Source organism: Garra rufa, chromosome 16 (assembly GCF_049309525.1).
Source record: "Garra rufa chromosome 16, GarRuf1.0, whole genome shotgun sequence".
NCBI classification, from domain to species: domain Eukaryota; kingdom Metazoa; phylum Chordata; class Actinopteri; order Cypriniformes; family Cyprinidae; genus Garra; species Garra rufa.
Genome location: NC_133376.1, coordinates 34536806 through 34550376, shown reverse-complemented (window position 1 = coordinate 34550376; position 13571 = coordinate 34536806). Strand labels below are relative to the sequence as shown.

General features: G+C 34.5%; 2 protein-coding genes across 3 annotated transcripts; both read left to right on the top strand.

The window, feature by feature from the left end:
* Positions 1–1209: 1209 nt before the first annotated feature.
* Positions 1210–5982, top strand: asah1a (N-acylsphingosine amidohydrolase (acid ceramidase) 1a). Its single transcript, XM_073820830.1, has 14 exons — positions 1210–1343; positions 1472–1515; positions 1600–1690; positions 1820–1903; positions 2009–2087; positions 2291–2365; positions 2464–2509; positions 2605–2749; positions 2834–2888; positions 3102–3183; positions 4728–4859; positions 4954–5077; positions 5224–5280; positions 5356–5982. Exons 1-14 carry the CDS (start codon positions 1275–1277, stop codon positions 5443–5445), a joined length of 1173 nt encoding a protein of 390 aa, XP_073676931.1. The 5' UTR covers positions 1210–1274; the 3' UTR covers positions 5446–5982.
* Positions 5983–9138: 3156 nt separating this feature from the next.
* Positions 9139–12101, top strand: fgl1 (fibrinogen-like 1). 2 transcript variants are annotated; one of them, XM_073820958.1, is made up of 7 exons: positions 9139–9876; positions 9996–10170; positions 10286–10445; positions 10530–10627; positions 11133–11224; positions 11478–11665; positions 11776–12101. In XM_073820958.1, the coding sequence occupies exons 1-7, from the start codon at positions 9820–9822 to the stop codon at positions 11933–11935; spliced, it is 930 nt and encodes a 309-aa protein (XP_073677059.1). In that variant the 5' UTR covers positions 9139–9819; the 3' UTR covers positions 11936–12101. The 2 variants fall into 2 exon arrangements, with proteins under 2 accessions (XP_073677059.1, XP_073677060.1); XM_073820959.1 differs by having other exon boundaries at positions 9143–9876; positions 11136–11224.
* The last annotated feature ends 1470 nt before the right edge of the window (positions 12102–13571 follow it).

Sequence of the window (13571 nt, the reverse complement as noted above, 5' to 3'; positions counted from 1 at the left end):
AACAGTGTTTTTTGGATGTTTTCTTTCCCAATAGTCTGAAAAAACACTATGAAAAACCAAAAAGGCCAAATTCTCAAACTTGATAGATGCATGAAAGAAAAGAAAAAAAAAGTTTTTGCCTGCAGTGTCTCCCCTTAACATTTTTTTTCCTAGAAAAGTCGTATACCTCTTTATTTCTATATCATATGCATCATGTCTGTTTTTCTTATTATAAATGATTATAATCCCTTTAAATTACAAATCTCGAAAGGTACTGCATAACAAAAATGACAAGTTTTGCTTTTCTTTCCATATCTGTGCTCAGTAGCCTACAAAAATCAGTAGTTTCACACAGCAGTGAAAAGGGAAGTGAAAAAAGGAAACATTTTGTAACCAGGTGAAGCCCACATGGACTTTAACAGAGAAGCTAAAGCCTCTTGTGGTGAATGTCAATTTCCAAAGAGGAAACAAAACTCTCTTCAAATCAACAAACTTTGCTATATGTATTGGTATCCTTACTGGAATTATTTATATTATAATTATTTTTGTGTAAATGTGAAAGAAATAATTGTTTTACTTGTTTAGGATGAATTCAGTCTAAGCAGTTGTTTAGTTTTTTAAAGTTTGTGAAAAAGGGAAACATTTTGTAAGCAGGTGAAGCCCATTTCCGCCGCATAAGAAAAAAAAATCATGCTAGATTGTATTCTATAAAGTCGAAAAGAAAAAGTCGAAATTATTAGATTAAAAAATTAGCTAATTATGACAGTAGGCGCTTTTTTTCTCTTTTTTTTCTTTTGGCGTATTATGTGGCGGAATTCTTCCAATATTGGTAAAACTCTTAAACGGCACAAAATAAACTTGTGATGATTCTTCTTCAACTTGTAGTGTTGACTGGTAAACTGTTATCATGAAAGCTCACGTGATTCCCTCTTTGGTCACGCTTGATTTACAGCGGACAAATCAAAACAGTGAACAAATGAACTTGAACTTCCTTGTTTACGTGCCGAGACAAATTCAAGCAGCAGACTGACGGGGGTGTTCTTGCAGTGCGTTTACTCATAAACAAGCACAACCAAACCAATCCAATTTAAATATCAGTAAATCCATGCATTAGAAATTTAATTAATATTTAGAAGTATTTTCATTCGTATTTTAACCCGTCTTTAAAAATCATATATAGACATACTGTATCTGCGCACCCCTTACATTATGGTACATTCTATAGTGAAGCTTATTTCCCCGCACCGCCTTCCGCAAGGAATGACTGAACGTTTAAAAAACATCACGGAAACACAATGAAGCCGACATTAATTTTTGACAGTTTCATTACATCTTTATTTCTGCTCTCACAGTTTGTTCGAGGGGTAAGAATAAACGAGGTTTCTGCACCAGAGTTGCCAAATACTTCATTATAAAGTTTATTAAGCTCTTTTGAGAGCTGTTTGACTTTGTGCTGGTGTCATGCTTTACTCATCACTGTCTGTGTTTGCAGCTGGAGGACTGCAGAAGTGGAATGTATCCACCTAAAGGACAAACGTAACTGACACATGCTCTGTGCTCTGGATTATATAGAGCTAATATGTTGAATTTAATAACATGTTCATCTTCTTCCTTATCTAGGTTTAAAGGTAATGTGACCTGGTACACTGTTAATCTCGATTTACCTCCTAGTGAAAGATGGACGCAAGTGATCAAAGATAAAAACACACAGGTAACTGTTAACTGTCATAATTTGTGTCAGTGTAAGTGTTTTGAGTAATAATTCTCTACTGCCATGTCTGGAGGATGATTTCATAATGTGTCTTTTTGTTAAACGTACATGAATCTTCTTGCTTTACAGTTGATCACAATGGTACAAACAATAAAAGACTTGGCCAAGGGCTTTTTCCATGGAAAACTAGTTGATTTAGTGGATGAGGAGCTGGTAAGCAATTAAATGTATGAACAAACTTAGACATCTTAATGGTTTTTTTATAGTATTTGAATATTTCGATAGTGTATATTGTGATGTCTTATTATTTATTCATAGCCTTTGATTGTGGATACACTTCCACAACCTTTCAATGAAGAAATTAAGGGAATAGCAGCAGTTTCTGGTATTCCTCTGGGTGAGGTTTTCCCTTTTTATTATTTACATTTTATTTGTTATACAAAATGCAGCCAGTCTAATAAAATTTAAATCTATATCTTTAAAAGTGCTATCTGTTGATACCAAGTTACTCCTTAATTATGCTCAAGTATCCCAATTTCTTTAAAAAAGGTATTGCAACTTCAATCTAGCATTTATATTTATTAATTTATTTATTTTTAGGTGAAATTACGCTGTTCAATATATTTTATGAGATTTTCACTGTTTGCACATCGATTGTTGCAGAAGACTTTAATGGTGAGAATATATAAATTAATCACATAATATTTTAAATCAAATTTAATTTGAATAAACATTCTAGTTGTTTTATTGTGTATGTTCTTTTCTTTTTCTAGGAAATATTTACCATGCACGGAATTTGGACTTTGGACTGTTTATGGGGTAGGTTTTTTTTTTTTTTTAGGGAATTGTCTGCAGCGTACATACTTACCTCATATAATGTCATAAAAATAATGTGCGTTTTTATTTTCATAAAGGTGGGATCGACAGAATAAAACATGGACTTTAACAGAGAAGCTAAAGCCACTTGTGGTTAATGTAAATTTCCAAAGAGGAAACAAAACTCTCTACAAATCAACAAACTTTGCTGGATATGTTGGCATCCTTACTGGAATTAGACCTGTAAGTGAATAAACATTTAAAAACATTTATATTCAAATTCTTTTGTGTAAATGTCAAAAAAAAATAATTGTTTTACTTGTTTAGGGTGAATTCAGTCTAACAATGAATGAGCGTTTCAACCTTGATGGGGGTTATGTAGGTAAGAATTTTCTTCTTCTTCTTTTTACTAATTATGACAAATAAAATGTGAGTGACAAGTGTATTAATGGTTATTTGAATTTCTAACGTTTGTAAATAACTAAAACTACATAATACTATGTATATATTTCTTTTAAGCATTAGCTTCATATCATGGGTGCAACTAGATGTTCTTGATGGTTGAATGCTTAGATAACATAATAAATTCTCACAGGGATCCTGGAATGGATTCTTGGCAAGAGAGATGGAATGTGGATGGGATTTCTTACTCGGAAAGTTCTGGAAAATGCTACCAGGTAAAAACCCAACAGAAGCATAACATGAATGTGCAACTTCCTTGTTTTGTCTGTTGTGACCACATAGTTGTCATTCACATACTAACAATTTTAAAATAGCTTCATCAGATCAAGTAAACGTCACACTCTGAAAAGGCACAATGGGAAGAGAAAAAAAAAGACAGTTGAAATCAAACATTAACATACACCTTGCAGAATCTGCAAAAAGTTAATTATTTTAGCAAAAAAAGAGGGATCATTCAAAATGCTTGTTATTTTTTATTTAGTACTGACCTGAGTAATATATTTCACATTAGAGATGTTTACATATAGCCCACAAGAGAAAAATAATAGTTAAATTGATAAAAATGACCCTGTTCAAAAGTTTACATACACTCGATTCTTAGTCCTGAACAGTTAAACTGCCCACTGTTCTTTAGAAAAATCCTTTAGGGCCCACAGATTCTTTGGTTTTTCAGAATTTTTTTGTATTTTCAACGCTTTCCAATAATGACTGTATGATTTTTGAGATCCATCTCTTCACACTGAGGACAACTGAGAGATTTATATGTAACTATTACAGAAGGTTCAAACGCTCAAGTATGCTTCAGAAGGAAAACAATGCAGAGCTGGGGGGTGTAAACTTTTGAACAGAATTAGAATGTTTTTTATTTTGCCTAAATATCATTTTTTTCATTTAGTACTGCCCTTCAGAAGCTATAGAATATACTTACTTATGTTCCCCAGAAGACAAAATAAGTTAAATTTACCCTGTCCTTTACATTCAGAAAGTTTTCACCCCCCTGCTCTTAAAGGAGAAGTCCGGTGTGATATTGACCTAAAGTGTAATGAATCATGATACCGAGTGTAATCTTACCTTTCATATCTCATCTCGGCTTGTCCCCTGCACTACGAAATCTGGCGCTAGTTAGCCGATGCTAACAACACCTTGTCGTTGAGGGTGCATCGGACTAGCCATGTAAATAAATCACTGTTTTACACCATTTACGAGGCACACAGTAGCTCCACACTTCATTGGTAGACTTCCAAGGGCCCTGACATTTAAAACGAGACATTGAGAACTCAGAAAAAGCACTGGTAGTTTATTTACAAGAAGATTTATACAGACAGTACCTTCAGGAAATTTACAGTTCGCCGCCATCTTGAATTTAGTCACGATAAGTCGAGTGACGAGCAGGAAGGAAACTAAACTACTACTTCATAAAACTTCATTGTCCGACATCCTTGCAATTGCCAACTGTCTGCACTAACTCCAGTCCAAAAGTAAGATTTCGTAGTGCAGGGGACAAGCCGAGATGAGCTATGAAAGGTAAGATTACACTCGATATCATGATTCATTACACTTTAGGTCAATATCACACCGGACTTCTCCTTTAATGCATAATTTTTTCCTTTCTGTTTTGATAAAATAATTAACATTTTGCAGATTCTGCACTATGTATATAAATCTTTGACTTCAACTGTATATAGAATTCAAATATAATTAAAAGTATATAAATATATTCCTGTATGAAACTAAAAACTGGACTTTTTTGGATTTGCAGTTATAAGGATGCCCAAGACAAGCTCTCTCTGATAAAACTGCTTGCACCAGCGTACTTCATCTTAGGTGGTAACCAAACGGGTCAGGGTTGTGTGATAACCAGGACGAGAATAAACACATTAGACATCTGGGAGTAAGTAAATCATATCACACAGAAGTATGAGCTTTTCTGTCTGTAATGTTTTAAACTGCTTTAAAATTTGTTGTTAATGTTGATGATGTTAAAGACTTGATAGGAAGCTTGGGAGATGGTATGTCCTGGAAACAAACTATGATCACTGGGAAAAGCCTATGATATTCGATGACCGTAGAACACCAGCAATGAAGTGCATGAATCAAACCACACAAGCGGTATGTGGCTTTTTTGCCAGCTTTGTAGTAATTTAGATAGTAGGTTCATTAGCTTTGAAGTGCTTTTAAAATAATGAGGATAATTAGTAACTAATTGTTCATGAAGAGATGTTTTATAGTGGATAACAAAGTTGTAATTTCCACAGAATATGTCTTTGGCGTCAATATATGATGTTTTGTCAACAAAACCAGTTCTTAACAAGGTAAGGCCTTTCTTTGGCTATTTTTAAGACAAAGGGAAAGTGATAATGAAACCATTTTCTCTCTTGTCTTTACAGTTGACAACCTATACATCACTGATGGAGGTGTCAACTGGAACTCTGGAGTCCTATATCAGAGATTGTCCAAATCCATGTACGCCATGGTGATCTGCCAAATCTTAATGAACTAAGGCGTATGAAATACTGTTCTGGATCTCTGTCATTACAGGGCCGGTGTATAAGAAAAGAAGGATGGTAAAAATCGTAATGGTTGCATTTCTACCTCTGAACTTGCACATTTTTTCTCATGGACATGTCTGTTATAAGTCTATTTATCACTGCAGTTTGTGCAGTTTTGCAAAAGTATGACTGTTTCATTTTGCATAACAAACTCTGAATAACATTTTAAATTGAATTTGTTACATCTGTATGTTCATAGGAAGTTCATTTCTATGAGTGTTGCCTTTTTCTTTAATGTTGTGATGTTTAGGAAATCTATTTTTCTGATGTCCTTGGTAATGATGCTGGAAAGTATTTTTGTAATTTATAATGACATTTTATGTGTCTCTTTCTGGGACTGTGTTGAATGTGTAAATGGAGGTATTGGAGTTACAGACATTAGTCATTATTTTCACAGTATTGAATTAGGCTTTTTCCAAATTTAATATATTAACTGGTGTATAACTATAATAAAATGTTTCATCAACAAAGGCTAAACTGAATTTGATGTCGTTTTACACCTCAATTATTTAGATGCAGTCCAGTTACAATGAAATTTGCTGGAGAAGTTTAATTTTGAAGATAAATGATAATACATTCAGCATGGTTCCTTTTAGCCTTCATAGGATTCTGTTTAAGAAAGTTTTTGTTTTTAAATATCTTTGATAATTAAGAAATCAGAAAAGATTCACGATGTGCAAACAATTGCAAACCCACTCCAAAGTCCGGATCTGAATCAAATGATTCACAATACAAGCTCCAAGTCCCCATCCAAATCAAATGATTCGCAAACCCGAAGTTCTCATCTGAATTAAAAGATTCACAAACTCACTTTAAAGTTCCTATCTAAATCAAATGATTCATGATGCGAGCTTTGAAGTTCTAAACTAAATCAAATGATTTGCATAATCTGAATCGAAAGATTCACAAACTTACTCTGAAGTTCTGATCTAAATCAAATGGTGTGAGATACCCGCTTCGAAGTTTCGATCTATGATTTGATCTATGGAGTTCTGATCTAAATCAAATGATTCGCGATGTGAATCATTGCGAACCCCAAGTTCTGATCTGGATCAAAAGATTTGTGAACCCACTCCAAAGTTTCGTTCTGAATCAAATAATTTGTAAACCTAAGTTACGAGTTAAATCAAAAGATTCACAGGCCCAAGCGCTGGTCAGATTAAAATGATTCCTAATATACAGTGGGTACGGAAAGTATTCAGACCCCCTTAAATTTTCCACCCTTTGTCATATTGCAGCCATTTGCTAAAATCATTTGTTCATTCACAGAATTGTTGACATTTTTGCAGTTTTTTAAAAAAAGAAAAACTGAAATATCACATGGTCCTAAGTATTCAGGCCCTTTGCTCAGTATTTAGTAGAAGCACCCCTTTGATCTAAAACAGCCATGAGTCTTTTTGGGGAAGATGCAACAAGTCTTTCACACCTGGATTTGGGGATCCTCTGCCATTCCTCCTTGCAGATCCTCTCCAGTTATTTCAGGTTGGATGGTAAACGTTGGTGGACAGCCATTTTTAGGTCTCTCCAGAGATGCTCAATTGTGTTTAAGTCAGGGCTCTGGCTGGTTCATTCAAGAACAGTTACGGAGTTGTTGTGAAGCCACTCCTTCGTTCTTTTAGCTGTGTGCTTAGGGTCATTGTCTTGTTGGAAGGTAAACCTTCGGCCCAGTCTGAGGTCCTGAGCACTCTGGAGAAGGTTTTTGTCCAGGATATCCATGTACTTGGCCGCATTCATCTTTCCCTCGATTGCAACCAGTCGTCCTGTCCCTGCAGCTGAAAAACACCCCCACAGCATGATGCTGCCACCACCATGCTTCACTGTTGGGACTGTATTGGACAGGTGATGAGCAGCGCCTGGTTTTCTCCACACATACCGTTTAGAATTAAGGCCAAAAAGTTCTATCTTGGTCTCATCCGACCAGAGAATCTAGTTTCTCAGCATCTTGGAGTCCTTCATGCAGGCTTTCATGTGTCTTGCACTGAGGAGAGGCTTCCGTCGGGCCACTCTGCCATAAAGCCCCAACTGGTGGAGGGCTGCTGTGATGGTTGATTTTCTACAACTTTCTTCCATCTCTCAACTGCATCTCTGGAGCTCAGCCACAGTGATCTTTGGGTTCTTCTTTACCTCTCTCACCAAGACTCTTCTCCCCTGATAGCTCAGTTTGGCCGGACGGCCAGCTCTAGGAAGGGTTCTGGTCGTCCCAAACATCTTCCATTTAAGGATTATGGAGGCCACTGTGCTCTTAGGAACCTTAAGTGCAGCAAAAAAAAAAAAAATTTGTAACCTTGGCCAGATCTGTGCCTTTGCACAATTCTGTCTCTGAGCTCTTCAGGCAGTTCCTTTGACCTCATGATTCTCATTTGCTCTGACATGCACTGTGAGCTGTCTTATATAGACAGGTGTGTGGCTTTCCTAATCAAGTCCAATCAGTATAATCAAACACAGCTGGACTCAAATGAAGGTGTAGAACCATCTCAATGATGATCAGAAGAAATGGACAGCACCTAAGTTAAATATATGAATGTCACAGCAAAGGGTCTGAATACTTAGGACCATGTGATATTTCAGTTTTTCCTTTTTAATAAATCTGCAAAAATGTCAACAATTCTTTTCTGTCAATACGGGGTGCTGTGTGTACATTAATGAGGGGGAAAATTAACTTAAATGATTTTAGAAAATGGCTGCAAAATAACAAAAAGTGAAAAATTTAAGGGGGTCTGAATACTTTCCGTATCCACTGTATGTGCTTTGATGTTTCGATGTAAATTAAGTCATTTGCATACACGCTCAAATTCTGATCCAAATAATTTGTGATTCGCGCTTTGAAGCTCTGATATGAATCAAATTATTCACAATACGAGCAATACACACAAAATACTGCTTCATGAAGCTTCGAAACCTTTGCGAATCATTTGTTTTGAACTTGGAGTTTCGAAACGTTTCGAAATTTCAGTCTCAACCAGCGGCTATGAAATGTTTTCCCTCAAAAAAAAACAATTTCTTTACGACTGAAGAAAGAAAGACATGAACATCTTGAATAACAAGGGGGTGAGTACATTATCTATAATTTTTTGTTCTGGAAGTGAACTACTCCTTTAAACTCATTACAAGCGATGTCGAAATTCGAAATTGAATGGCTCTTTTGAACTGTTTTTTTACGAGTGAATAGCTTGAAATGAAAGATCGAAGTCACGAGTTAAATCAATCGGAGTGGTTCCAGCTTAAATGTCTCATTCAGTCGAATCGGTTTGAATTGGTTTGTTCTTCTGCTGTTCGCGTCTTCAGCCGTGTAGCGACTTAGCTCGCTAGTTTTACGAGAGTAAATAAAATAAGCGTAAAATTATGTTTACAAATAAAATATCCATACTTCTATTTCGAAGATAACTGCTTTCCATGTCGAAGACATCCAACAAAAATTGACTACAAACATATTTAGGTGAGGTAACCAGTAAAACACGTTAATATCGTTAATATGACAATATTAACCTCAGAATACAAGTTAGATAGAAACATTGTACATTATGATCGAGTCTGTAGCTTAATTAATTATATTTTAAATAGGTGACAGTTTAACAAAAAAATCACTTGGAACGATCCAGTCACCTCATAAAGCGAACGTTAAATTTATCTGTATTGTAATAGATATTCGAGAAATTATTGTTGTATCTGTTTAATTTCTAATTATAATTTATAAATACTAAATAGGCTTTTGCTTTTTGAAATAAAACTTTCTCTCGCTCTCTCTCTTCCTGGGAACAGCGTGCCTCACACATGTTTTTCCCATTTAGTTTTTATGGGTGTTACTAATCAGCTATTCGTCCCGGTGTTCCAGACATTATTTAATCACGATTCTTCTATTTGTTTTGTAAACAAATATACATTTGTTTTAGATTTACAGAGAATTAAATATATGCATCAAAGTAAATTACACAAAGTTTTGACTTCTTTATGTAAAATCTTCTAAACTTTGAGTGCCATATAATTTGCATAATTTATTACATTTAAGGATTGAGATCAAATGTCTAATAATTTTCATTCATTTACAGAACTTTTGAAGTCTTCTTTGTGCCATCTCGGGAGCTGTTTGTAATTATCTGCACATCTGTTTTGATCCAGAGTGACTCAGCTCAAAGTAGTGCACATCCAACCACAGGAAACTTTGTCGGGCACAAGAACAGACCTCAGAAGCATTTGAATAAGTTGCTGAGATTGTAGTTGTACTTTAGTGCATAAATTGCACAGAAGATTACTTGGTTTACAACCTTTTATCTTTAAATACAGCATCAAACAAGTACATTTACAATGTCAGTTTTGCTCGTCATTTTGGTGCTTTGCACTACTCTGGATTTGTCAGAATCTGTAAGTATTGTCTTAAAATTCATTTTGCTTTTTTGTGTTTAAATTACATTTAGTTACAGCTAAATGAAAAACTGTTTATTTATTGTTGAATTAGTAGTCATTGTGTGTTGCGTGTTTAGGCTCCTGACGAATGCCAAGATGAGATACAGCGTCTTCAGGCGGAGTTGAAAAGTTTGGAAGTTCGCCATACACAGCAACAGCAACTTATTCAACGCTTAATGAAGCTGAACCAGATTGATGAACGCTCCCTGAAAGCGGGCTCGTTTAATGACATGGAAGACAAACAGTACATGGGTCAAAGCTCTATATTATTTTATTAACATGTGGTATTCATTGTGTGAATTTGCTAAACTTGTCCGATTTTAACAGCACAATGTAGTACTAACAAAAATCAATCTGCCACAAACAGACTGTGCTCAGATCTTCAAAAATGTCAGCACACAGAGTGGATTTTACATGATTAAACCACGGCTAAGTCCAACCCGGATCAGAGTGTACTGCGATATGACAGAGGGGGGTGGATGGACAGTCTTCCAGAGACGCTCAGATGGCAGTCAGTCGTTTGACAGGTACAGACAACTTTTTTTTATGGTTTTTGGAAGGAATGTCTGCTGATTAATGAATGAAATATGATTTTTGATTTTCATTTATAGAGATTGGAATGATTATAAAATAGGATTTGGTGACATGAAGTCCGCTAATGGAGAGTTCTGGTTAGGAAATGATAATCTGCATTATCTGACATCTCAAGGTTAGTCAATCTAACTAAAATTCATACAAACTGAAGTAGATGTCATGATATGCCATAATTTTAAACATTTTAACATTATATGTAACCATGGACCACAAAATCAGTCATAAGGGTCGATTTATTATTTATTTATATTATATTATGTTATATTATCTGCAACCCTATATAGGAAAAGTAGTTTGAAAAGTTGATATTATATTATATTATCCACAACCCTATATAGGTCAAGCGGTTTGAAAAACAAATGTATTATATTATATTGTATTGTATTGTATTATATTATATTATCCACAACACTATATAGGACAAGTGATTTGAAAAGCTATATTATATTATATTATCCATGACACTATATAGGACAAGTGGTTTAAAAAGCGATATTATATTATATTATAATACATTATAAGCAACCCTATATAGCACAAGTGGTTTGAAAAACATATGTATTATATTATATTATATTATTATTTGCACAGTTATTTGAATAAAACACCTTCTTGTTAAGCAGATGATTATACCCTGAGAATCAATCTGGAAGACTTTGATGGCAGCCACCGTTTTGCTGTGTACAGAACATTTAAAGTGGATAATGAGCAGGTCTCTTTTTTTTATTAATCTCTTCATATTGCGATAAATGATGTGTAGATGAATATACAGTGCCCAGTATGAAACAACTGTTGGCATGTGAAGTTTCTAATACATCAGTACAGCAGGGTGTATAAATATGTTCCATTAATTAAGAAAGGGTTTCACAATATCATATTTTATATACTTAATATGATCAGAATGGTATAATATATGTGCGCTGTTTATTTGGTTTATGTTTTACCAATCCCATTTGTCTTCTCAGAACCATTACCAGCTCCAATTTGGCGTATACACAGGAACCGCAGGGGACGCGCTCTCTGGCAGTTATCATCCTGAGGTTCAGTGGTGGGCCAGCCATCAAGGAATGAAGTTCAGCACACGAGACAAAGATAATGACCGCTATGATCGCAGCTGTGCTCAGGAGGACAAGGGTGGCTGGTGGTTTAACAGGTTGCACCTTAGTAACAATGACAGAGCTTTTCACATAATAATAACAACATGTATGTGCTTCATTACATTAATTATGAACATTGTATGTTGTTTCATCTGTATTCCTCTAGATGTCACTCTGCCAATCTGAATGGATTCTACCACAGAGGGCCCTACAGCGCAGTCACTGATGATGGAATAGTGTGGTACCCATGGCATGGCTGGTGGTACTCCCTCAAGTCTGTGCAGATGAAGATCAGACCAGCCAGTTTTGAGCCTAATGATGTTTAATTCATGGATATGATATCTGAACCATGAAGGAAATTATACATTTGTGGACGATGACAAATAACATTGTAGTCCAGCTTAGTAGTCCAACTACTATTTACTAACTATTTACATATGTAGTTTAAAAAGCTGTTTGCCTGCATGTAGCGCAATAAAGTTTTTAATACATCCTTTGCATTCTTGTGTTTTCAGTATCAGGATCTTTAATTTGATTAATTTTCCTAGTTAATAAACAAGTGAAAATTAATAAAATATTAAGAAAAAAAATCTAAATTAAAAAGGAAAGGCTTATTTAAAACACCGTTATGAATTAAAAATAGAATTTAACTGACAAAACAAAAGGTCAAACTATAAATTCTGAAACTTTTTCTTTATTAGGTGTAAATACCTTACATAGGACAAGCAGTTTGAAAAAAATTATATTATAGTCTGCAACCCTATATAGGACAAACGGTTTGAAAAATGAATGAATAAATTTATTATATTATATTATTATATGCAACCTACATAGGACAAGCGGTCTAAAAAACAAATGAATGGATATATTATATTTATATTATATTAAATTATCTGCAACCCTACATAGGACAAGCGGTTTGAAAAACGAATGGATGGATATATTATATTACATTTAACTGAAAAAAACAAAAGGTCTAACTATAAATTCTTTTTCTTTATTTTCATCAATTATAGCAATATCTGTCAAGGTTAATGTAGATAATAATTAACATGTAATTCAAAGTTCTACAGAAAGTGCAAACTTGATCAGTATTAGGGTTTTTAGAAAACTGACAGAGAACTTTTAATATAGTAAATACACTGGTTTGCGGTGGTGTTTTGAAATGAGGAGGTAAAGTCTTAATTAAATTTAACTTTGTTAAATAAAGATTACTTGCAGAAAGAAAAATAATCTTATAGATTTTTAACATTAACAGTGTAGTGAATTGTCTGTTTATTAAAGGCAAGTATGAATTTCGAAGTTACTGTTTTTAAGCATTTCACATTTATTTTAAAAATAATAACTCAAGGCATTATTTGTGGACTTATGTTCAGCTATTCTTTTTAACTGTTAACTTCTAAGTATTTTTTAATTTTTCAGATCATGAGTCATCAAAGCTTGGTAAATATTGGTCACAGACAAGGGAAATGTACTTTAAATTTCACCAAGCTGATTGCTCACTAAAAACTCTGACACTTTTGCTTTCAGGCCATTTTAAGTCTTATTCTGACGTAACAAAGTGGTTATATCCAAGTGTGTGAGTTATTTACTTTTTAAATTAGCCTTTCTATTAACGTCATTGTGTTGTTCACGAACACAAGAGGCGGGATTTATCATTTGAACCAATCACAGCTGATTATAACCAGTCATATCCAATCATATCGCACGCTATAGGGGGTCTGTTAAACACCATGGGCTCAGGGGAGGCTAGAGAAACGCGGATTCCTGCTGTAACTTTTCCTGCTAGTGTCGCTGTAGGATAATATTTCTTTACAAAAACTACTGATTTATACACTTTTTAATGTTATATTTTCAAAAACTGGCGTTGTTTTGTTTTTGTAAGACAATTTTTTTCTCATCCAATATTTTGATTAGACACTGCCTCCCTTGCCTCCTCAGAGGAAACGCCCCTGAGTAAAT

Coding starts and splice junctions, on each gene's coding strand:
- fgl1 (XM_073820958.1), top strand. CDS start 9,820: ATGTCAGTTTTGCTCGTCATTTTGGTGCTTTGCACTACTCTGGATTTG. Junction 10,628..11,132: donor GCATTATCTGACATCTCAAG/GTTAGTCAATCT, acceptor CTTCTTGTTAAG/CAGATGATTATACCCTGAGA. Junction 11,666..11,775: donor GGTGGCTGGTGGTTTAACAG/GTTGCACCTTAG, acceptor GTATTCCTCTAG/ATGTCACTCTGCCAATCTGA.
- asah1a (XM_073820830.1), top strand. CDS start 1,275: ATGAAGCCGACATTAATTTTTGACAGTTTCATTACATCTTTATTTCTG. Junction 3,184..4,727: donor GTTCTGGAAAATGCTACCAG/GTAAAAACCCAA, acceptor TTGGATTTGCAG/TTATAAGGATGCCCAAGACA. Junction 5,281..5,355: donor CAAAACCAGTTCTTAACAAG/GTAAGGCCTTTC, acceptor TTGTCTTTACAG/TTGACAACCTATACATCACT.